This window comes from Lipophrys pholis, assembly GCF_963383615.2.
Source record: "Lipophrys pholis genome assembly, chromosome: 12".
Lineage (NCBI taxonomy): Eukaryota > Metazoa > Chordata > Actinopteri > Blenniiformes > Blenniidae > Lipophrys > Lipophrys pholis.
This window is the reverse complement of record NC_137641.1, coordinates 27,997,142-28,022,940: the sequence shown is the minus strand read 5'-3', so window position 1 is coordinate 28,022,940 and position 25,799 is coordinate 27,997,142. Positions and strand designations below refer to the sequence as shown.

Genomic DNA, 25,799 nt, shown 5'->3' with positions numbered 1-25,799 from the left:
GTTATTCAATAAGCTTAGTTTACAGCCTTTCAGTTGGCCCTTGGTGTTAAATTAGTCACTCCAGTTCCCGTGCACCATCAAATTATCAGTTACAATTTGACCTTCTGGTAAAGAGGATGCAATTCTTGTGGCCTTCACTTTAATCTAAGCTGCACATCCCTGATTCAGGCTTCGTGTATATGTAATAACCGGCTTGTCTAACGGATCACACCTGAATAATTTAAATTAATATCTGATCTATGAATCCTGTTAAGCTGCTGTTATTATAAGAAGTATTTACCGTGATTTCTGGACTATAAGCTTCTACTTTTTTCACACGCTTTAAACTTTGTGGTTTAAACAACGACATGGCAAATTTTAGTTAACGTGCTTCACGCCACCGATACATGGGCGATGCGTTCAGGTGCATCACGTAACTCTGAACTTTCTTTTATTCTTTTTAAATTTGGTGGGCGCAGCTTATATTCAGGTGTCCGGAAGTTACGGTACTCATGTAAAATCTCTCGAAATACAACCACATTTATTTTTCTTTTTGTACTTCTCTTTAGGTCATGCCATCTTTCCTTAGTTTTTCTTGATTTTCAAACAGAAGTGAGTTTGTGATAGTTTTTTTCCGCCAAATTCAGACACTGTTTGACAACTTTCGCCACCAGTTATTCCACGTTATTTGAGTTAACTTTGCCCGTGCAGACACTAATCCCCCCCGTGCAATAATTCCAAGGTAGACCAAAGTAGTAACAGAATAAGCATTTAACAGTTAGGTGAACACTTTTAAAATGTGTGCCAACTGAGAGTCTGTTTACACAACAAAATTTTCAAGTCGAAGCTCAAAAATTTCATTGTGTTTTAGGGGGTTCATTTACATGAAAATGGTACTCAAAGTTTTGAAAATGACTCCCGAGGTGGAACTTTTCAAAAATACTCTTGAAAACGCAACTTTTTGAAAAACGTGAAAATGTTTCTGTGTAGATGTGAAACTTGGAAACCATCAGTCTAACTCATGATTCAGTTTGTTAAAAGTTCATACATTTACACAAAAACTTTTGACAATTTACCATAATTACAATTCAGATAAGAGTAATATTTCATTATTCGTGAGTGAAGTGATTTTAGTTAGTGTGGTCGTCACAAAAATATCATGACCACAACTGATCTATTCTGAATAAACTTCTTTTGAAATGGGCCGGCACAGTCTGGTATTATAGAAGAATTCAGCAATATGGACTACAATAGGAATTATTACATGAATATTACAATAAAGTAATGACTTTAATCACTCGCTGCTATTCTCCATCTCCTCGATACCTCTCAGCAGTCATGAATTTAGATTTCATTTTTATATGGTAATGACACTCATCGCTACTTAGCCGCTAAACCAACTGAAAATGAATATCCTTAATTCCAGAGTTGCATTTATCCCCAGGTTGAATTTCTACACATGTGCTGCTTTTCCCGGCTCCATCGGAAGCTGGACAAATCGTGGTAGTTGTGCCGTAATGAAGAATTACTGAACCGATGATCTTGGTGGACGGTTCATCAAAAACAATGTTGATGTTTGTTTCGCAGTGAGGAATCGTCAGCACATCGACGTAGTGAAATCTTAACGTGCACGTTCAATTGCTTCTGATTCAAAAGTAGAAGGCAAAACCCAAATGAGATTACTCTTTAAAGGAAACTTAAGAAAATTGAACAAAAGACTTTTGCAATGGCTGAAAAGCTGTTTTATTGTTCTTGTCTTCTGAGCTTGTTGATATATTCCACACACCATTTACAATTTGAAGCGTTTCTTTTGGACTACGAGTAGCGCTTTTCATTTCCCTTATGCATTGTTATACAATATTACACCGTTGTACAACGGTGTCCACTAAAGAAATGCATTATGTAAAATGAGTTGCATTATGTAAAACAGCTCTTTCAAGTATGCTTTGTTGCATAATGGATTCTACATGACGAGTTTACACACTTTAAACATGGTTTGACAGACACTGCATCAGTGAGCCTGTTTACATGCGCAGGTATTGTGGATTATTCAATCAGATAATTCAAGTGATCAAGTAAACGGCATGATTCATTGGAAAGCAACAGCTGCACATGGCTTTCTCCTTAATACTCCGATGTCTTGGTGTGTGCGTGCCTGTCTATCTGGTTAATTTTGTCCGTATTGCATCCACACATGCACGTCGTCGCGGCAGGAGTGGAAGACGAACGTGAAATGCAGTAGTGGAAAGTTGGCAAAAAGCCTCCGATGGAATAAAGAGGAGACAAATTTCCTGGTAAATGAAATGAAAACCATCAACACTCGTGGATGTTACCATGTTCAACAAGACAATTCCAGACGTTTTGAAACGATCTCGAGTTTTAGTATGTAGAAATCCTTCACTGGACTGAAACATTGAAACCAGAGTTTTTACAAAGATCACCTTTTTTTTTAAGTGCATATCTGATTATTTCAATGATCTAATTACTTCATTCAATGGTTATGTAAACAGACTCAGTGACTCAACTCATTAGCAACCATCACAATGGCTGGTAAACCATATATAATCCCTGTAATCAGTGCTTGACTCCTATATCGCGATACGACACACTTCAATGTCTAAAATCAAAATAGGGCATGTTCCATGTTCCCGACCCCACAAGTCCCGCTGTAGCGCCACCACCTGGATTAGATTATAATCAGTGAATGTGCATTTGTTAGTTGTAACCTCAGATAAGGCGTCTCACCTGGACCTGACACTTAATCAATTCATGTAGATTTAAGTGATTCATGGGAAGATCAGAATTGGAAAAAGCTCTAAACACTAAAACAAAAGACAAGATGGGGCCAGAGCGGCAGTAAAAACAAAACCAAAAAAAAAACAACAACTTGGAGGTAGGCACTGTGAGAATCCCCAAAACAGGTGATGTGCTGCTGAAGCCTGGCCTGAACCCCACTGGGACCAGGAGGACTAATTTTTAATTAAGCTGTGCTGATGAAAAAGAGCTCAAGTGTAAATGAATGTGTCAGTCTGAAGAAGCACTCAGACACACCTTTTACCCCCACGAAGGAAAATCAGCGTTATTCTAAACTCGACAGTGCACTCCAGCAGTTCAGAACTGCTGGTTATTATTCATGGTGAAAATTGGAAGCTTGCGTGCGGCCGGTTGAAAAGTGAGAGAACGTGAATGAGGGGGAGGGAGATTAGGTATGATTCATTGGAGACGGTGAAGAGAGGCTTTCTTGGTTTGAACTGCGCCGGTAAAAATGTACCACGGGAGATTAAGGAGGGAATGCTGTGTGACTTTTTTTTTTTTAAGCTTTTTTCTGAACAAAAGCTTCCCTGATGTTCAGCCGTCTCATCTGGGATGTGATCGCCGTCCTCCGAAGCATCTAGGCTTTCCCTGCTGCTGCGCCCTGAGGGCAGGACTCGGGCAGGTGCGAGGCAATGTCCCTGAGACTGTCTCTCTCCTTGGTGATCTCCTGTATGTCCTGTTCCATGGCAGCCATGCGGCTCTGCTGTTCCCTGGCAGCCGAATGCAATTTCTGGATCTTGAAGCCGAGCGCCGGGCCCTCCACGCTCCCACGCAGCATGCTCAGACGGCGAGCTGTCTCGTTCAAGATCCGGTCGAATCGTTCCAGTGGCACGCTCCCATCTGGAGAGAAAGAAAGAAGGCAGTGAAACAGACGGGAAAAAGGTCTTGTTTTTAGGGCCGAGGCCTATTAGCGGCTGTCCGACATCCAACGATCGGTATCGGCCCGCCGGATGACCGAATTAACGTGATTCGAGCATGTTGACCACACAGGGCAAAATCTTTGTCTTGAGAGTTAGTTCTACAAATTATACAATATATTATATTAGAACGGGTTTAATAAAATGTTGAAATAAGCTTTGAAGGTAAAAGGTAGAACTTTCAGCCATTCTGGCTTTATATTAGTTTAGTTTCTTTTTATTTCATTCATTGACAAAACTGAGAAATAAAACAACCAAAACATGAATAAAAGGGAGCTGAATAAATGTATGTAATCGGACCCTTTATATATTATTATCATTATTGTTGTTTTAATTACAATTGATAATTATATATATAGTGTATGTAAAATGCAGCTCAAAATGCTTTCGCTTCAAAGATCAGTTCATTATTAAAAAAAACGAGGCTCATTACAATTAAAAATCAAGCTTAAAACAAATGAAAATAAAATAAAGATTATCCCATGTTGAAATTACGCAGAAAGAAAACGTTAATGACGATACTAAAAAGCTGCTTTTTTAAAAGGGTGACAGATGGAGTCTGGCGAACACAAACTGGGAGAGAATTCCTCGTTTTGGGTGAATAAAAACCGAATAAAGCTTCTCTGACATTTCTGTGCTTCATGACAGAAACATTTAATAAAGCAGAATATCCTCATGTGTGTTTTGAAACCTGTCTTAATTAGACATACACGTTTGTACATACATGTTTGTTTAGTTTTTGTATTTGATTTGTTATACTGACAGTTGCGTATGTCTGGGAATAAGGCAGTGTGACTGTGTGAAGCACTTTGAGATGTGAAAATAACCCCAGCATTAGTGCAGGAATCCATTATCACATGTTTAACACTGAGGTGACGCCAAAGACTGCGATATGAAAAGTATATTTTCCGTGTTTTCCACATAACCGTACAGAATAGGGGCTAAACAAGAAGCTCTCACCTGTTGCTGTTTCCACCTGATGCACTGAGAAACTTTTTCAGTGGAAAATGAAAGTCCCAGTTCTGATAGAGCAACTCGCCCAGGAAGAACGGTTTCTATTACCGATAGATCCCAACAGATGTTAACAAGTATATCTTATTAATCAAGCTACTTTAAGTGATCCCTTTGGGCAAATTATTTTAGGCCCCCGAGGAACCGCTTGTGGTTGTGGGCCTTGTTTAGAGACAGTGGTGACCTCTCAGCAGTGACATATAACACCACCCCCTCCCAAAGTCTCGTATTCAAGGGGAAAATAATCAGTACTTTGCGTCAGACATCTTTGTCAGGGAAGGGTTCATCCTCTCGCAGTTTGAAAATCCGCTTTCTATTCCTCATGAACAGCAGTTCTTTCTGTTTTCCCCGGGACCGTTTCCATGTTAAATGAGCCTTTAACAAGCACTGAGCTGTTTGGCGATCTGGCATTTAGATTATTGGATTTTATCGACGCAGAAGGCGACAGAGAAGCGACAATAAAAATCATTTTTGAGCGAGACTTACCAATCTTGCTGATTAGCTCGGTTAGTGCCACGGAATAGGCCTCGAGCTGGAGCTTAGCTGCCTCCATATCGTGCTTTACGCCGGTCAGGGAGACCTCGCCCTCGGAGTGGGGGAAAAAAAAAAGGAGACATACTCTAGAAACAGTCTTTTGAGTCGCACACTGGAAGAATGGATCAATATGCAGAGACTTCACTGTTTGAATGTGAAAATGACTGTGGTAAGTACCCCTGAGGCGAGCTGGGAGTTTGCTCTGTCGGTTAGCAGCTCCTGCGCAGACAGCTGCTGCAGAGCGGCGTCTAAATGTGAGCCAAGGTGAGCAGATGCAGTCCTGGTGTGCTTGGCCTGGGTCAGGATTGCTTTGGATGCCTGAAGAAGAGGAAAATAAAATAGAGGAAAGCACAAAGCTGAACAGTTAAACGCAGCACATCGTGACTGACTATACTACTACGAAAACATTCTAAATAGTTACAACTCATATCGCAACGCTCGGGCGATGTTCACACGACAACGCCGTTTCATCTCATTTTTGTCCGATCATCCACACGGAGCCTGAAGACGCCGATGTTTCGAGAACGGGTTCGAGAGTGGGGAAATTTTAAGACGCGTGGACGAGCAAAGACGCACATTTTTGCTGAAGCCGATGATGTAATCGCCAAACCCCACCCCACCTCAAAGAACTCCGCACTCGGCCAACGACAAACCAGAACACACACTCTGCACACCGACACCTCCTCCACCCCCCCAAGAACCAAACTCCAACACCTCCTCCAACCCCGCCAGAACCAAACTCCAACACCTCCTCCAACCCCGCAAGAACCAAACTCCAACACCTCCTCCACCCCCCCAAGAACCAAACTCCAACACCTCCTCCAACCCCGCCAGAACCAAACTCCAGACCAGGGGAGATGGGGCCTGTTATGTTGCTGCACCACCTACCTCCCTCTTTAATGAGGCTTTGCTTAAGGACTCTTTATGAAATTCCTAATTTCTGGTGTTTGTGTTGTTTTCTTTTTTACGAACGTTGCAATACCGAATTTTGCAGTCCAGACCCAGGCCTCGGTCACACGTGGTACCGAATCCCAAAACTATCTGCTCTCTGAACGGTCAAGTCGAATGATGCAACAATGAGAGTGACACGACAAATCCGCGCCGGAGGAAGCGGCACAGCGAAATTTTTAAAAGCTGTGCTCCTTTTATTCCCCCCTCAGTCTTCTTCCTCTTCTCTTTTTTTTTAAATACAGGTCAGATACAGATCTCGTTTGATGAGGAGAAGCAAACGCGCAGCTGTGGTTGGAAACTGAAGAAATCCTAATAGAATAACCTCGCTCTGACCTAAGAACAAAGCAAAGAAATAATATTGACTGACATTTGCTGGAAGTAGAGAAACAACACAATGAATAAATAAACTTTGGAGGTTATAGATTGGAGGGGGAAAAAAAAGTACAGAAAATAAGTCATTTTCAATAAAATAAAGGAATTTGGCTCCAGAGAAAGGAATTTCATTCTGCTCGCAGTGATATGACGTAAGCGACAGACGGTCAACACTGCTGACCGGTAGACTCACAACATGAGATTCACGTCTGTCATTTCTAAACTAAATCTGTATCTTCACTGTGTCCTCACTGACCAGGCGGTCAGTCAAAGCAGGCACTCGTACCTTCGCCACGGCGTTCGCCGTCAGCTGTGCTTCCCTTGAAGCGTTCCTTGACAAGCCGGAGGTTTCTCTCGCGGGTTTTATCATGTTTTCAATCTGCGAGACCTTCCTCCTGACGTCCGCTAAAACCTTTTCCTCCAGCGGCTTCTCTTTCTTCATGGCGGCCTTGGTCTGGCTCTGCCGTCGAGGCCACTCCGCCACCATGTCTGGAGTTTCAGAGTGCGGAGTTAGGATCACTTTAATGAACTCCACAATTTACGACTCGAAACATTCAATGCTTAATGCCTGGTAATTAATTTACCGTCATAAAGCGTATGTTTGGAAAAAAAAAAACCCAACTTAATACATATTCTCCGCGAGCTCCTGTTGCACTCAATACATGACAAACAGATCAAAACATTCCAACAGCGATGACATATTTATTATAGTAATACTTCAGTCTGCAGCGCTTACGCTTTCTTTCATCTTTTTTTTTCCTTCAGTTTGAGCACTTGACATTTCAATTTAAGTAGAATAATTCAGTTGACATTTAACAAAAACAGTGATGCAAGACAAATAAATAGAGACTCACTTTCAAGCTGTCTGTGCAGGACGATGGCTTCTGATTCCACCTCTTTTCCCGTCACCACGGACGACAAAGCCACAACCTTTGCTCCTTCGGCACGGGCATGCAGCTTCATGGAGACACAAGTGGGAGGAAATGCATTGTCAGTGGTGGGAAATATATTCAAGGCATGTAACATTTAGCAAAAAAAACTAAAGATAAAGAAAAGTGTGTATTTCAAGGACACAATCCGGAAAGTGGCATTTGAAGTGATCGCCAGTCGGACCCGTTTGAAGACCAGCGCAGTGGCAGACGGCTGCTGAGATCATTGAAAGTCACGCAGCATGACTACATTAATGTATCAGTGCATATTTCAAGTTGGGAAATCATGGTAGATTTACATTGGGCATATTAGAATACCCGAGGAGTCTGCATCCTTCATGACCAAAAGAGCCGTTTTTTTGTCACATTCCACCAAATCAGATTTAACTGGAGCCTTAAAACACGTTAACCTTTTTTGCATTAATGAAGTTTCAATTACAATTTGGGATTTTAAACATTTCAATACATTTTCAGCTAATTTGTATGGGACTTTAAAGGTTTCAACCTTTTTTTTCCCCAATTTGTTATTTTTTTTTCACAATTTTGACTTTTTACCTGGGTTTTTTATGACTTTGTTTTTTTTTAAGCAGTTTTAAGTGTGACATTTCCATTTTAATCCCCCCAAAACCTAAAAGCTCTTTTGAAAATGACGCTGTGTGCATTAATAAAGGGAAAACAAGATGAAAAGTTTATTTAGGTGTAATTCAGAGAGCCACTACAGAAGGGCCAAAGAGCGAGGGGGTGCAGACTCCTTAAATAATCTCAATATAGTGTAAGACGAGACTTCACTTTGATATGTTGCTGCTCTGGTCTGGGCTTTGTGGCCTTTCTGTATTGAGTTGTTAATCCTGTGTGTGCACCTTAAAAAACAAACGCACCTTTGAGGTACATTGAAGACTCTAAACTGCCAAGAGATAAAATGAAACCTTGACTTGAATAAATCTGAGGATATTTCATGTTTTTAACTGTAAAAACCCTGAAACAAAAGTTATTCTGTTTTAAAAGATTAGTGACGCTAACATAGTGTTCTCGTTTCATGCTTCTTGGGATTCTGTTGAATGTGAGTCATGAATTACACTGAAGAACAAGATATTGAAGAGAACAATGTAGCCAAGAGGACACACACTCAAGCTACGATTAATACTGACAGCGGGAAATTAATAAGTCATACGCAGCCTCTTTAGACAAAGAAAAATGAGCTGAGGAAAAGAAAAACACTCAATTAAAAAAAGTTTAAACCATCCTAGTCGTGAAAATGCTCAAGAACAAGCGGCAGCCTTCATATTTGTATTATCGATTCAGGTTTAACTCTTGGACCCACACACTCGATGTGTGGTGGAAAGATTTGTCGGTTTTATAGTTGACAGTTGGTTTCTAGCGTTTTGTTCTCCGCGAGCATGACTTTGCGGTTTCATGCCAAAACAAACCAACAGCGGCCACTAGTGGCCCTACATGTTAACTGCGCCGTTTTTAAGCATTTCTGCCGTTTACATGTGAACAGGAAACTTTTCTAAAACGAAAACACTTGAGTGTAAAAAGAAAAGGGCAGAAACGGCATTATTAAGTAAGTAGCGTGACTAAAAGTTTTACATGAAGCTTTGAGAAAAAGAGAGAGAGAGAGAGAGAGAGAGTAAAAAAATCAAACATTAGCACTAATTACCTTGTGGATATCTTCCATGACCTGCATGTTTTTACCGACCGTCTGGATCAAGGGTTGCGTCTCCTCTTTGATTTTATCAACAAGATTATCTCCGTATTGAATTTCCTTGTCCAGCTCCTCTGTCTGTCTCACCAAGTCGTCGGCCCACTGAGCAGAATGCAAAAGTATGAAAAAAATAACAAAAAACAAGAATATAATCCCAAAGAATCCATTTCGTTTGGGAATTTGATACATATTGTTTTACACAGGGCACATTAACCTATTTGTGTGTCATTTTACAGTGGTTTGTCTGATCAGACATGCTGCAGTGGTTTAATTGCCCTCCTCTGGCGCAACACACACACGCGCAGAAATACAAAATCTGCCAGAATCTCCCCTCCCCGTGCCCACTCTCCTCCTCTCGCCAAAAGTTAAATCAAGACCAAAAAAAAAAAAAAAAAGAATCTCCACACTCCACAAGCCTGCTAAAGACCTGACTCCCCGTGTGAATCTCGCCTAATGAACCCACAGTCGTTTTCTTATTTAATATGCGCTGCCATCGCTCCGGCTCCGAGCAACAACAAAACGATTCACTCGTTCGTCCATAATGCGAGATAACACTTCTACAAATTCTACTTGCTCAGCGCAGGTAGCGTCTAAACTCACCTCGGCTGTGCGGTTGGTTGGAGGCGTGTGTGTTTGGTTGGCCTTGGCTGATGGGCCGGCATCCATCAGAGCGAGCTGATGTAAGGATGATGTGATATTTCCCAGGGCAACCTGCAAACCGGCGCTTCCTTCCTTCAGGGCCGACTGTTTGGCCACTGTGTCGTTCAGCTGCACCGCCAGGTTTTCCTTCTGCCGCTGCATTTGTGTTATTCTGGAGTGGAAAAAAGAGGCAAAACAAAGGAAGTAAAAAGACAAATTCTGTGTTTTTTTTTTTTTTTTTTTTATTAAAATACGAGTGTTTTGTGCTCATTTGATTTATGACTCGACGCCACTGTTGTACGACCCGCTGAAAATTAGCAGATGTGTCAAAAGTACTAACATTCTCTACTTAAGGAGAAGTACAGGGAAAAAAAAAAAGAAAAACAAAGACTTTGGACAGACAAACAGGAACAGACAGGCTGAGAAACAGATTTTTCCTAGGGTACATCAGACTACTGAACTCAAAAGAAATGTCACTTTTAATTGTTTTAATAGTTTTAATGCTGCTCACGTACAATCTCATGCCCATATCTATTTTATTTGACTGCTTTTTATTTGATTTTATTACCTCTCTCACTGCACATGTTTGTCATTTGCTTTATACGTACATATACGTACGTATATCCTTGAATCTTCACCCTCTTTTATTGGAAATCATTGACAAACTGGAATGGAAGCGACTCGATTTCTCCAAGGAAAGGGACGTCGCCTTAAAACCAGATATATTTGGCGGTCCTATTGTAGTAACGACAGGAGGCGAAGGATGAACGTCACATCCAGAAAAGAATCTAAAATATGCCGCCTAACCGCAATTTAAATAGCCACAAAAACTGCAGAAATTCTACCTGCTCACATTACTTCTGGACAAGTTATTTAATAGTGAACACAGGCCACACTACAAAAAAAATCATTATCGTCTTGCACGTGTGTGTGTGTGTGTGTGAGTGTGTGTGTTCTGCAGCGGGAAGAGTTCAATACGATATCATAGACAATTCTAACTGGCATATCAAAGTCAATATAAGTCCCGGAACAAGGCAGTGGAGCTTGTTATGAGTGAGTAAAGAGGAGTAAAGAGAAGTCGACATTGTAGAAAGAAAGCATGATGAATTCATAAAAAAAAGTGTTAGGCATGGTGCAATGGATGCTAAAGTGCCATTTTATCACCTCTCCAGCTGCAGTAATACCCAGTCTGTTTTCCTCGGCAGAACAGACACACACACACACACACACACACACACACACACACACACACACACACACACACACACACACACACACACACACACACACACACACACACACACACACACACACACACACACACACACACACACACACACACACACACACAAAATCACAGCCTGAGTCACATGATTGTTTTCTCTCTCTCGCTCTCGCTCTCGCTCTCGCTCTCGCTCTCGCTCTCGCTCTCTTCAATTTCTGTGTGAACAACATGAACATGTGGTTCTGACTGGCTGCTAAACATCATTCACTCACACAATAACACATTTTGCATGTCTGGAATGACGACAGAACGCCGGAACATTGTGCTTTGAAGTGTTTTTGCTCCCAATATAACCGCTGCGGCAAACCTGAAAACAACTAGGCCACTCGGTAGCGTGCATTCGCAGCCTCGAGCTAAAATGTATTTTAAACTCTCGTCTGCGTAAGTAAACCACAAACTAGTAATTTACAGTGATCAAAATGAGATATTTCAAAAGAAATAACACCAGTGATTGGATGCACTTCTACACCTTCGCCTTCTTTCACAGACATAATTCATATTCATACGTCCACAGTCAATCGCACGCAGCTCTGCTGATTGAGCCGAGCAGCTCACCTTCAACACTGCTTATATAAATACACAAGCCTCCAATGTTCCAACAAGAAACGGACTCATGAGAGAACAAACTTCACAAGGTTTTCTTATAAGTTGTTGTAAGAATGGCGAGGGAGTTCATGCTTTGCTTTCTGAGATGTGAAATGTACATTAAATGAGCGTTTTGGCGTATTTGTACGTACGCGTATGAAACCCTGTGCTTGCATGTTAAAAAAGAAAATCACCACTGGGAGAAACTAAACTGGTTAAAACTATCTACACAATCTTGTTCATCAGAAAAGAAAATATCCCAGTGATGCATATGTGCAAATATACCACACTACGCACAAAAGTAGAGGAATATGTGGGTAGTATATATTGTCAATACATCTGATATTCTCATGCACATACTTGCAATACACTCATTAAAAAAACCCACATTATTTTCTTTGCAGTAGAATTTTATCATATTATATTGATCATTAGATTGACAAACTGATTCACCAAGAAAGTAAATTTTTTTTTTTTTTTACATATTATGAAGCTCAGGTTAGTTTTAAAGTTTGGGTGAAGAAGGGAAAAGAATATTGAATGAAATTGTGAGCTGCACCTCACAGCAAGAATATCGTGGGTTCATATACTTTCTGTGTGGAGTTTGCATGTTCTCCCTTAGTGTGTGCGAGGGTTTCCACCCTAACCCTAACCCTAACCCTAACCCTAACCCAAAAAAGAATATGTAAGAATTACCATTAGGCTGTTTTATGAACCGAGATTTTAAACTTTAAATCTTATATTATCTTCACACAAAATATAACTACTTTATTTCTATGGATACATTTAACGTATTTGCGGTTTATGTGATTTATTATTTTTATTTTCCTCATAACTCATTCAAGCACTTTTTCATCTCGATCTTCAAATTCCCATAAAATATTTTTCATGATGAAAATATGTTTTCTCCCAAAAATTAATAAAAAAACAAAACAAAACAAAATCTGCTATGAGCCAATAAACATAAAAACAACCTGCGAGTCTGAAACTCTGGAAATACATTACTCCGCATATTAAAGGCCAAACCTCCAAGTCTCATATAAAAAATTGGACGAAAAACATATTTTTTAGTGCAATGGGACTTTTTTTTAAAAGTTCGGAGAAACTTTTTTTTTTTGCTAAGATGACCCGGGGCCTCAACTATACCCTGCATTTTTTATTAGTTTTCAAAAGCTTAAAAAAATAAAATAAAAATTGGGAACAATCTTTCAAAAGGTAACCCCGTCTGAAAATATTACTTTTACTGATCTTTGCTGATTTAAGTTATTGCCTTGCTGCAGTAGTATACAGCTGTACACCAGTGAACTCACTGCTTTGAGGCTGCGGTCGGAGAAGAAATGACCGACGGAGAACTACTGCTGATCAGCTCAGTGTGGAGTCAAATCTATTATCTGAAATATTAATCTACAAAGCAATCATATGTGTTAAATGCGTTCGTCAGCAACAGGTTGTATAGTTCCTGCCAATAAAATGCTCCTGATATGCTTAAGCATGAATACATAGGGGAACATTTTTGTGGGAAATGCAATTTAATGCCGCCCATCTGTGCATAAACTGCTCAGTTTGCATCCTCCGAAGTGACACATGCACACGCTGGCATGCGGCCGCGCTCCGAAGATGAACAGAAGTCTCCTGAATCAGCCAGACTACTGTTAGAAGGGGTAATCAATTTTGAGCCGCTCGCTTCTTGCTCTCATCATGGCCACCGGAGGGCTTTTTGCATCATTCCGTCTAGCATTCGGGATAATCCTCAGAGCAATCACACGCTAGGAGATGCAGCGAGCGTGCGGCAAATCCAAGAAAGCAATAGGCTTACAGTGGAGAGAAGCTGTCCCCCTGTGGCTAAATGTCTTACTCCTTAACTCCAGTGTGCTTTAAAAGCCGGCTGCAAAGAGGAGGACGGCGAGCTGTAACACTGGGATAGGTGCACTTTGTTAGAAATACACTGTCGAAAACATAATAATCCAAGAACATCTTGACAATCAGTAATAGAAAAAAAAAAAAATGCTTTATGTGCGTGTGAGCATTCACATGAAGGATTTTGTTTGTCTGGTGTGCGTTTTCTGAGCGTACTGCCTGGTCAGGTTCCTGATGTACTCCTCGGTGGAGTTGTCCTGCAGTAGATCCATCAGGAGGCTGAACGTCTGCTTCGAAGCCGATAAGGCCCTGGCGGCGACGGCCTCAATGTGGTCCGCCGCCTCTTCGTGGCTGCGCAAGGGGGGGGGGGGGGGGGGGGGATGGGAGAACAAGTTTAGACGAAAGCGAGAAAAGTCAAATAAATTCCGCGGCCTGCATCAGCCCGAGGGGAGGTGAAATGGATCTGAGTATCGATGACTTCCACCGACGACTCTTATGTCCAGTTCAGATTTCTACGACCGCCATGTAATAGTACGACAAAACCGACGGCATCGACTCAACGCGGTGTGACCGCAAAGCGGGTTTAAGAAGAAAAAAAAAAGGGAAGCCGGGTGAAATCAAATCCGAAACCGATCACCGCAGTGGCCCGGCCGCTTTTTATGCCATCGGCCTGACTCACCTCTTCATCAGGACCTGTGATTCATTGACCATGTTGCTCCACTTGTTCGGTCCTGACACCAAATCAAAAGGAATGATCTGTGAAAAATACGTCACACGGCGAGAAAAGAAAGAGGCACACGTCAGGTTTTGACAGGTTCAAATAAATCACATGAACTGAAGTCCCCATATTGTAATAATTAAGGGATTTTTCACACTCTAGTTGACTGGGTATTTACTTTATTGACATGGGCTGTTTACCACATTCATGTGTTTGTATATTCCAGAAACAATCAAAAAATTTTTTTTTATGAAATTAAAAAAAGAAACGGTCATAGGGATTTTGGCTTTGCAAACAATAAAACTAATATAATGAGCCTTTCACATAAATATATGCAATCAAAAAGAGTTCAAAGTAGGGGCATATAAAAAAAGCAGACGTATCCCCTGAAGTTTGATTCCGATTAATGTAATGCGTTTACATTTCAGCCCCATTCCAAAAGTGACATTTAATTTGACAAAAGGCAAATCCAACAGGACAAACTGAATCTACAATAGAAACACAAGTGTTATTTCTTCATTTTCAGCGGCTGGCTCGGCTTATTAATGTGGAATTAAATTTCCGCTGCTTCAGGCTTACCCGGGCGATAAGAACGATGAAAACACAATGTGTTTGCGCGGACACGCAGGGACACGTAATCAAAAAATAGGAAGCTATATATTGGAAAAAACAGGCCTTCTCATCTCACCATACCCGAATAACATGCCAGGAGTATCCATAATAGATTCGCACAAGCGTCGAGGAGAGACAGTGAAAAGCCTCCCGGCGTGTGAAGAACAAGTTGTTAATTTTAGCGTCCATCAAACGCCTCCTGGATTTTCTTTTTGCAGGCAGGCGTTTGCCACTCAGTGCTGGTGTGAGTGAGGTACAGGCGGGAGGGGGGGGGGGTGAAATATTGTTTTGCTTTGGGGAATCTTTGTGTATCTCTACGACGGAGCACCGCCAAGCGTAGTAAACTGCAGCCTCCCACAATAATGACAAGCAATCAATCATGTTACTTGCAATAACAGCATGCCCCCCCCCACACACTTTTTTTTTTTGCTGTAATGACAGCACGCGTTCAAGCTGTGAACACTCCTTTGTGCTAAAGCTGATAACCTGTATTATCTCCGCACACTACGGCGATAACCCGTAAAAAGAAATGTTCTCAGCCATCATGGAGGTTCAATGGAGTTGCGGTCAGGTTTTATATAGGCAAGTTCATGGCTGCAGTTTCTCTCTTGGTCTTCAAGTCGTTCTTATACAACTTTGAGGAGTGTTTGGGTTCATTATCCTTCTGCAGGATGAATCATTTTCTGTCCAGAAGACAAAGAGTTGCCGCAATGCAAAGTGTCCAACTCCAGAATAGACTCGAATGAGAATACGTTCACCTTTGTTTCCCCGCAGCACCATCTGTCAGTCTCCTTACGTACACCCTCTTGTGCCCGTCACTGTCTCTCTATTGGACTCGTAAGTAGGACTTTTGCCAGTCGTCCAGTGTGATCCGGTGGCATGTCTTAGTCCACCACAGCGTCTGTCCTTTATTCCCCTTCAGGAGATCGATATAGAGATGCTCCCCGTGCTCTTAGACCACTACTTGATGACCTTCTATTGACCGGACTTTGCTGATTATTAAGTTCTTTATTTAGCAAATTCAGTATCTGTTATAAAGTCACTTATCCATCTCTCAGTGAATGGAGCTTGATGTATTGATCTGCTGATGCAGCCGAAATGAAGGAGTGGAGATACAATTGAAGGAACGCCGACCTTGGCTTGAAAAGGAGTCAACATGGTCAATTGATGCGGAATCTTAAACGGGGGGCCTATTGAGCCAGATTTTTAGTGGTTTTATAAAACATATGCTATATATTCGGAAAAGCCAGTGCAGGAACTTTTTGAGATTCACACTTCTGATGTCCTCAAGTGTGACTTTTACTGCCGCCACTAAACCGTGCAGTTTCAGCGTCTGTCTCTTCAAGGAGGCCCCTCTCTTTAAACCCACTTTTCATTGAACGCTCCACTTTTAACGGCATGGAGCCTGCCAGCCTGCGGCTTCAAGTGTTTGTAATTTGACACCAGCCTCACTATTTGGATGCCTGTCTTTCCTGGAGCAGATGAGCTTGCAATGAAGTCACTGACGAGAAGTTATTAAGAAGTCCACTGTGGGTGTTTGCAAGCGGTGTGAAATCTCACAACAACAAAAAAACATTGCTTACATTTATTATTTGACATTTCCCACATGATACATAAGTGAAAATTAAAAAAAAAAAACACCCTGTGAAGTCAAAAATTCTAAATAAATCTATATTCTATGTGTAATAACTTCATGCATCTCAGGGGTGTAAATCTCATTTTACTTAAGGGGCACATAAAGCGCAACTTGATCTCAAGACCAGTAAATAATAGCAATATATTGTATAAATAACTGGAACTCTACATGTCTGTCTTTGTTTTTGTGCAGCAAAATGAAATTATTTCATTAAGAAGTTCACATTTAATAAACTATCCTTGTACAACACATGACAAACCTGAAATTTAAATAAAAGAACTGCAATCTAAACATTATGCCTCAGTTCACCATATGCTTCACATCTAATCGATCAAAGTGGATTTTTATTAGACTATTTACATCTTCGAAGGCATGAAACATTTGGCCACACGTAGCCTGAACTCAAAACTAGAATAGTTTACATTATGATCAGAATAGTTTTATTGTCATTCAACAATGTTTAACGTATGCGACTTGTCAAATCCTAGAAATTATCTTTATTGTAGACACATTTCTACATCTGTGGAGTGATCCTGATCACCTGAACCGACTCACCACTGGATACAAAGTGTGCCCCTGGTGGTCAAATAAACATATTGCAGTTAATGTCATAATTTCTCAGAGCTCGCCGTTGCATGTTTGACACCGCAATATGTAAACACAATGCTGAGGAGGTAGAATGTATGAATGACTCACTGTGTTATCGAGGTCCAGCGTCGCCTGTTTCAGCTGCTTCTGAGATGTTCCGATCATCAGCAGAGTTTCTGTGAAGGCTTGACACACACCCCTGCTTCTTTCATCCTTCCTCAGCTCCTTCCTCTCTTCCTCCGTCGTGCTGCTGATGCTGCAGTTCAAAGTAGATGTAATGTCATGCAGCTGGGCTGAAAGCGTGCCCGAAGAAGCTTCCAGCAAAGAAATTTGTTTTATGAAGGCTTCCCGTGCCTCTGCAAGAACAAAGAAAAACAAAACAAAAAACAAATTAAATCTTTCATGGATTATCTCACCAGGAATGTCATTCTTCCAACTCTTTGTAGCTCGTAAGCCATAGTTTGACACGTCTCTCAGTCTCAGCTCTCTTTTTATTACGTTAATTCATGTGAGGACTCTCATCTGTCTTGTCTGTCGGCACTCAGAGAAAAAAAAACAAAAAGACTACAAAAGCATTTGTGATTCTGTCCAGATACTAACACCTTTGTTATTCTCACTTTGTAATCTGTGGAGTTTCTAATCCAAGCGGAGGCAGTTCAATACAATTAGAAGAACAGATCTGGGCTGCCGCACCGTTTGTGACACACGTCGCTGGATTCCGTGCGTTTGCGACTCACATAATGAGAGATAATAAGGGTGTGCATGTGCCCCCGATGTGAGCTCTTTGGCATCCGAATGCCCACACAGTGACTCCGTCACTCCCACGTCCTCATTAAATCATTACGAGGCCACCCAGTGCCTTGAAGAACATGGCTTGTAGCTCCGTCTGTGTATCGCGTGGGTGTCGGGAGAGGGATAGTTAGACAACTCTTATCATGATTGCAACAATAATCATAATAAACCAGGGATTAGAGATGCACCGCCTGTCATATAAATAGGGATTAAGTTGGTCGTGCGGCGCCTTGTTCTATATTGTTATGATTTGTCTCCATTTGGCCTGTGCAGCTGAGCCTGTAAGCCTTTTCCCCTCCAAAGATAATGAGGATATATCAGCATTGTGTTAAAGTAATTGGGAGAGGTTTGTATTGTTGCCTGGCTCCTGATTTAATCGCTTTGTTACGTTGCGTCTGTGACGGCGTCACGCCGAGGAGACTTAAGACTGAGGCGGCGGGCCATTTGCAAGAATGCCAACGGTGGTTTCACGTCACATCTGTCTGCCTCTGGTCCTGCTGCGTGCTGATCTGGCATGTTTCCAACTCACAGCCAAAATATAGTTGCGACACGTAAGCGAGCTGCTGGGAGACTCAGCCGAGTTGTCATGACCACACAGGAAACATCAGAAAGTGCGACAGGGGAATTATCTTGGCTTTTGGCTCGCTGTTACCTTGGAAGGCCAGAAAATCCTCCAGAGCGTTGGGTAGAGTGTCCTCCCCCTGGTGCTCATGCTCAGAAAGCCCGGCCGCGTGATACTTCAGGAGGTGGGGACGCTTCCCAAATCTACCTCGGCAATCAAAGTGAGCCAGAAGCTTCTCCAAATCCTGCAGACGAGTCCTTAGCTCCTCTGCCTGTAATAGCATCAACATTAGTCACTGGCGGTGTCATTGAGAAAACAGGGTTTTTTTGGGAGGACCACCCCCCACCCCCCCAAAAAAAAGAACGTGAAGCTGCTGCCGCAACAACAAACACAGCCACAAAGCATCTCTCTATCCAGATTTGTATTTATTTATTCGGATGCCGGGATTGAGATAGGACTCTGATTCTTGGTACGCCAAAACATCAAAATGTAGTATTTCAACAAAAGCAATGAATAAATGAATATCAACAACAGGATAAGGACGGAATAGGGTTTTCATATCCACGTCCACTCACTATTCTCTGCACAGCATGTGGCCAGGGAAAGCATTTCACGAGATAACTACATAAGACTTCTGGGGGGAACGGAAGGCCACGTCGGTAAACGTGAAGAAAGTGCTGTGATTGGCAGCAATTTGTTGACCCCGGCAGTTAAATGGTTCGGATCCATAAAAAGAGACGGTAATCAGGCTGTGATCATGCCTTGTTTCTCCGTGTGCTTTTCACACCGGTGTGATTGTCAGGTGTGTTCTCTCCTGGCAGAAAAAAATAAAATAAATCTCACACTCGCTGATTGTATAAGTACACAACCGAGGCTGTTAGTAAGGTTACAGCTTCAGTGAATTTAACAATGTGTGCAGCTCCTCTGCACTTGCCTTTGAACAAGTCTCCTATATGTTTTTTCTTCTTCCCTTTATTATTGTATTCCAGACTCTTATCTTCAGTTTTCAAGTTTCTCCTTTATGTTGCTCTTGCTCATCAATCACGCATCTCTGTCTTTTTCAACCCTTCGCTCGCCGTGCTTGTAAATCTTTTTCCTTTCTGTATTTAAGCCAGGCAAAAAAAAATAAAATAAAAAAAAAAGTGAGCGGAAAGATAGAGAGTGCAGGAGACAGAAAGGGAGAGCTGGGGGAGACTGAGGACAGTGAGAGTAATTGCAGGTGTTCAGAGCAGACAAGGGTTGGGATGTTCACTGAATTGCTAACACTGTGGAAATGCATTCACGCGGGTACAAGCCGGGTCCGGAGAGAACATACCGCCACTTTAGCCAGAACAAGGAATATGTACAGAGAAAAGACGGAACATGTTGGCGGTATTGGATTGTCCCCAGAAGGCAAATGCAGGTGCGCAGCACCTTAAGCATACCGACGTGGGTAGCAACAAATCCAAAGGGACACAAAGAAGCAGAGCAGGGGATCATTAGGGGCAAATGTCTCTTTCTGTTTCACTGCACATCCACTGTTTACTTGCAATGTCCAAATAAAAGGAGCCATGTGGCTGTCACGAGGATCTCCAGAGGCGGGCCGGGCTATTCCAGGAACAAATTGCACCTTGCAAAATGCAACAGTGCAAAAAATACTTATGTGAATGGATGCAACATTATAAGCGGTAAACACACATGTACAACCTTCACGTGCACCGTGGAGGAATGCAGATGATGATGATGATGATGATGAAGAGAATGAGGATTAGATGCAGGGTGGAAGGCACTTTCACTGAAGTGATTCATGCTGCAGTAATATTTAACTGAATGGTACACGTAATGGTGAATTATGGTACACAAGACTACAATTACGTGACGTCAGTTAAAAAACAAAAAACAAACTTTTTACCGATTGTTTCTTTCAAAGTGGAAGAATGTGATGTTTCCTCTCGTAGAGATTGCAAAGAATTTTGAGTTGCATGTCAGACAATAAACAGCAAAAAAAAAATCTTAAGTGGGCTGGACCGGTTAAATTGTGCCATAACAATCTTTCACTTTAAACTTTGTAGTTTTTCTTTGTTGTGGCGAAGAGTATACGTGATGATAAGGTCTATATTTTTGTGTGAACTCGAACAATTACAGCAGAAAACTACTATTATCTCAAATTAAAGCCAATTTTGATTAAACTTTCTGGTGCAAAATACAGCCGTGGCGTTGTGCTTGTTTGAGGCCAGTTCGGTAGCAATGAGGTTTCTATCTTTCATGGCAGAATCAGTGATGCGTATCTCTCCTCTGGTCTCGGCGTGTGTTGTGTCGCTACTCTAAAGAAATTTATTTTAAGAAATCCACATTCTTCTTGGTGGTTTGGCTGGATTTTTTGTTTTGGCGTCCTGATCTGCACCTTCAACTAAGTTGATTTAATTAGTATTTTCTGATGCGATGATCGGCCATAACATCAGAAACACATGTGAAATGTTGTGTTGGTCCTCGCGCTTCCTTCGAGATATGCATTGTTGAATCTGTACATCTGAAGGCATCGGTGTACATTCAAATGAATATTTGACCATTTTCCGTGTTGCTTTGATAACTCATCATTACAAAGCTTGTTTCTTCACTTTATAGCCCAACATCAACAAAATAAGATTGCAGGTTTAAAACCACTAAGCGCTGAATCGTTTACTTGTAAACACGCTCAATCACACGCAACCGTCCAACTCACCTGTTTCTTCACGAGGCCATAGCACGTGGGGCATTCCTCACACTGGTGTGTGGCTCTGTCGTGGAAATAGTTCAACTCACATTTGTCACACTTGTAACCCACAAAGCCCTCGCGGCAGTGGCAGGTACCGTTACTGTGACACTGCATGGAGATGGAGCCCATGGGGTCACAGTTACAGGCTGGGCGAGGTCGGAGTGAAAGCGGGATGAGAGGGGGATAACAGGGAAGGAGCAGAAATAAACATTTGAGGAATTAGAAATGCTTTCATGTGTGATCTGTATTAGAGGGATGTATTAAAGGATTAGAGGATGGCAAATAGTGCAGTTTTGATGCCTGAAGTAAAGCGCTGTACCTCTGCAACCTCGTGACGAGAATCCAAAGAAGCCCACACGGCAAGAATCGCACAGTCTCCCCTCCACTCCCGCACGACACACACACTGCCCCGTGATTGGATGGCAGGCCATCGATGACGAGCCAATCGGATTACACTTGCACCTAAAGGGAAGGCAGAGAGGATTATATCTCCAAGACGAATTCACTTTCTGAGTGCAGTTATGACATCTTTTAACACACTGATCCAATTTAAACAAACAAAAAAATTTTTTAAATTTTTTTTAAATCAGCGCTTTGCATTTGTTTACGTTTCGCATCCAAGGCCCGGCTGCAGGTTGAAGAAGCCGACTTCACAGTGGCCGCAGTCCCGTCCGGTCACGTGACCGAGGCAGTGGCAATTTCCCGTCTGAGGGTGGCATTCGTTTACATGTCCTGAAGTCCCTGCTGGACTGCAGCCGCATGCTGGAGAAGACAAATGAAGCAATTTAACTGTTGAAACGTGAAGGATATTACTTTTTCATTTTTTATTTTTTTTTACTGTCATGTATCACCTTATCATGCTGAGGGGATAATGCGAGGAAATGAGTAAAAGGGGGATGTATGGATTCTTCATTTGACGCGTTCAGGACAGAGGAACAGGCGGGAATAAGTGCAGAAGTGAATAAGTAAAGAAAAATCAAAGAACAAGCTCCTGTTATTATTATTCCTTGAATCTATGTCTACCTCTGTGGCTTTGTTTTGAGTTTTATTCACTTAGACTTCTTTTGAATTTGGCCAATTTAAACACTTTCGTCTTACTTTTTTTTTTTTTTCTTTTTTGGGGGGCGGGGGGGTTATTGTTCTGATCCACGGGCATTTGTTCGTCCATAAGCTTTTCCTTTTTATGACTGAAGTGAGCTCCACCTGTCGGATGTAAACTCCTAAATACCAGTCAGACTGAAAAGTCTATTTCTGCGTTCCTCCCAGAAAAGCTCAACTCAAGGCCGGGCAGCTTCTAATGCAATTTCATTCATTCATTTTCTGCTTTTTGCTTTTCTAAACAGAGCAATGTTAAAACCTAACAGAACATGTGGCTCTCAAGAGGGAGCGCAAGCATTCCTGAAAATCCCCTCTGGCTAATTCAGTTCTAAAATTGCCCCTGTTTGAATTATAATTCGATGTGTTTTTGCTCTGAACTGTTTAGGTTACATACTAAAAACTCAAGTAATCTTTGTTTGGCTGATTGCTGTAAAGCTTGTGCTCAATGCTACTTGTTTAACTGCACACATGGGTTTGCAGTTAGAGTGAAATATTAGACAAACAATTTGGAGGTTCGGAGGAACTCGATCCATCACAGAGAGAAATCACACACATATTTGAAATGTTTGGTGTCAAAAAACCGATGGTTTAAATAAGGGTTGAGGGAGACTTTTCAGTTATGAGACATGAAATATTAGATTTTTGTAAAAAAAAATTATCGTAAGTTTTCCTGTTTTTAGAAGCCATTCCAGTTAAAAATAGTCTATAATGCCTTGGTTGGATTTTTCAACCATGTTTACAGAAGTTTTTTCCTGCATTACACAAGACTGCTGAACTCATCAGAATATCTCCCCCCTCCTCACCCACACCTACACAGGACTGTTACACGAAAGACTGCCGTCGTGCTGGGAAATATTATCCTGAAATGGGCTGTGCAATATGATTTCTATCTATTGATTTTACTTAGTTTTTAATGCATCTTTTAAATAAATGTTTTGGTAGGTATATTTGTCTATTGTTTTCACCAATATTTCTCCAGGGCCATCGTATCAAAATTCCATTTTGATGGAAAATAAAATGGCAAAGAATATCTAGCTATTGCACATGCACGAGTAGATGGACAACAATGGCGGCCTCCAGAGTGTCATGACTCCCCGTCCATATTCTCCTGGGACTTTTATAGTTGAGAGTCACACTGAAAATCAATCCAACTTCCTTGTCTGTCCATACAAATGTCTGTGTAATCGCCATTAACGTTTAGAGTGTGTTATTCCGTGCATGGATGTGTGTGTGTTTTCATTACAACGACAAACAACAGCCCCCACTAGTGGCTCTACATGAAAACTACAATGTTTTCACCGTTTCTGTGGAAACTGACAAACGTCATCATGTATTGTTGTTACAACATATATCTTCCTCCTGCAAGAAAACCTGATCGCCGTCGGGTGGAGTGTTCAGTTTTCGGTTACTCACGCTTGCACTTCGGTCCGGCTGTCTGGGCGAGGGCGTCGCCGTAGAAACCCCGCTGGCATTGTTGGCAGTTGTCGCCCTCCGTGTGTCCCAGGCACTTCAGACACCGGCCAGTGACGCGGTCACACACTCCCACCGCGTTGGGATCCACGTTGCCATTGCAGTTGCATCTCGCACACGGCTGAGCTGCCCCAGACTGTCCCAGCGGGTCACCATAGTAACCGTCCTCACACATCTGACAGCGCGTCCCTACGCAAGGCGAAAGGTGAGAGAGGTGGGCAGGAGTTTGATGAATGACTGAGCCAAAACGCAGCTGGAGGTCAGTCTTGGTGTCACCTCAAAGTCTGTTATAATTAAATTAAAAACTGAATCACAGGTGGCACTGGAGACTGACAGCACCCTGCAAATGAGACGATCTGAAGGCTCCGTTTCCTCAGTATCAAGCTGTCTTTTGGAAATATTCTCCTTACTGTGATCTTGACATAAAGCTCATTATTTACTGTGTTTACTGTCAATCAAGGTGCAATTTGCATGTAATGGGGAAAATAAAACAATCCCTCTGGTGTACATATCTCCCATTCCGCCGAATTCTTCTCATCACAGGGGAGATAAAATCTTGGAGACGCTGGATCAGTTATTTTCAAGAAGATCTTGGTAGCAGCTGTTAAACAATACAGACTTTCACTAAATAAGCCAATGTTGATTTAAGTTTAGTAATTTGATGGTAATGCGAACTGGCTGATGGCTAATTACAGTTGGGCATCTTATATGTTGCTATAATGACGTATTCCTTCACAGCTTTAGTGATATAGTAATAATTAAGATAACAGCTTTGTCTAATGTTAAAGCTAAGAGCAGCTCTACAAATTAACGTCATCATTATGTAATCTCAATTGATTACTAGCACTTTAATTCATAACACATAAATATTCCCAACCCTGCACATGCATGTGTAATGAGAAATATTGCAATAATGGGTAATTAATTTGGCCATCTGTAATGTAATAAAGCCAATAACTTTAACATTTCTCAATATTATGATAAAACACCTATTCAATGTGATTAGTTTTGATAAGCAAACTGCACAAAATCTGCAAAAAAAATAATATTTTCAAGAAAATAAGTAAAATTACTTATCAGCTACAGTTGCTAACAATGCCAAATCAATGGTAAGCAGTGATAAGCACATAATTTATCACATTTTTATGCAATATTGGCTCAAATATTTCATGACACTATTTGGTAAGTTATTAAGTTTTTGGCTTTGACATTCAAACGGTCAAAATTATCATTGGCATAATTGGATATTTTTACAGGATTGATTTCTATGTGTGTTAAATGTATTAATGTAATATGACAATGCGCTTTAAGAAGTCCTTCAGTTTATTGTTCCCGCTCCTTTCACACTGCCGTGGCATTACTCAACCTTGGAAATGTTGCCATCCGTATGCTTTTTGACTTTAAATCTTCACTGTCAGAAAAAAAGAAATAAAAATCTCACAGACACGTTCTAAAACGTCAGTCCGTCATGTCACCTGTCTGTCCTGCGGGGCAGTTGGTGCAGACCACCTGTCCCATCTCTGCAATTTGGGCACAGCTGGTGCGGCCCGGGCAAGGGCAAGGCTGACAGTCACCGGGTGTGCCAATCAAAGCGTTGCCGTGGTAACCCTCCAGGCAGCGCTCGCAGGTCACCCCGGTGGTGAAGTGTGAGCACTCACACACACCTGAAAACAAACACAGAGAGGAAGAGTCGCTCATTAAACACACCTGCTCGGACACACACAGGGTGGGCGGACAGAGCATCTTCTTCTTTTTTTTTTTTTGTCCATCCAGTAAACAATAAATAATGTGATTCATTGTAAAAAAAAAAAAAAAGAAAAAAAAAAAAAAAGAGAGAGAACATTTAGTTGTTTATTGCCCCACACCCCTCCCCTACCCAACAATGAAGAGGATTTCTGCCCATGCCGGCAGATGTTTCCCCCATCACCAGCAGAGGGCGCTGTGTCTCTGACAGTCACTTGTAGCAACCCCACACAAATACTCCAATCCACAGCCCAATTCTGTTATATAT

General features: G+C 41.6%; 1 protein-coding gene across 1 annotated transcript in view; it reads right to left on the bottom strand.

The window, feature by feature from the left end:
• Positions 1-1,695: 1,695 nt before the first annotated feature.
• Positions 1,696-25,799, bottom strand: part of lamc3 (laminin, gamma 3) — a 131,429-nt gene continuing 107,325 nt past the window's right edge. Inside the window, exons 13-28 of the mRNA XM_080476718.1 lie at positions 25,264-25,452; positions 23,732-23,977; positions 21,829-21,982; positions 21,540-21,682; positions 21,188-21,366; positions 18,577-18,757; positions 17,241-17,488; positions 14,258-14,334; positions 13,795-13,929; positions 9,813-10,023; positions 9,168-9,314; positions 7,433-7,535; positions 6,865-7,067; positions 5,433-5,573; positions 5,208-5,307; positions 1,696-3,633 (exon numbers count right to left, since the gene is read on the bottom strand). Coding sequence (XP_080332844.1) covers positions 3,371-3,633; positions 5,208-5,307; positions 5,433-5,573; positions 6,865-7,067; positions 7,433-7,535; positions 9,168-9,314; positions 9,813-10,023; positions 13,795-13,929; positions 14,258-14,334; positions 17,241-17,488; positions 18,577-18,757; positions 21,188-21,366; positions 21,540-21,682; positions 21,829-21,982; positions 23,732-23,977; positions 25,264-25,452 — 2,720 coding nt within the window. The 3' untranslated portion in view covers positions 1,696-3,370. The remainder of the gene's footprint in view (positions 3,634-5,207; positions 5,308-5,432; positions 5,574-6,864; positions 7,068-7,432; positions 7,536-9,167; positions 9,315-9,812; positions 10,024-13,794; positions 13,930-14,257; positions 14,335-17,240; positions 17,489-18,576; positions 18,758-21,187; positions 21,367-21,539; positions 21,683-21,828; positions 21,983-23,731; positions 23,978-25,263; positions 25,453-25,799) is intronic.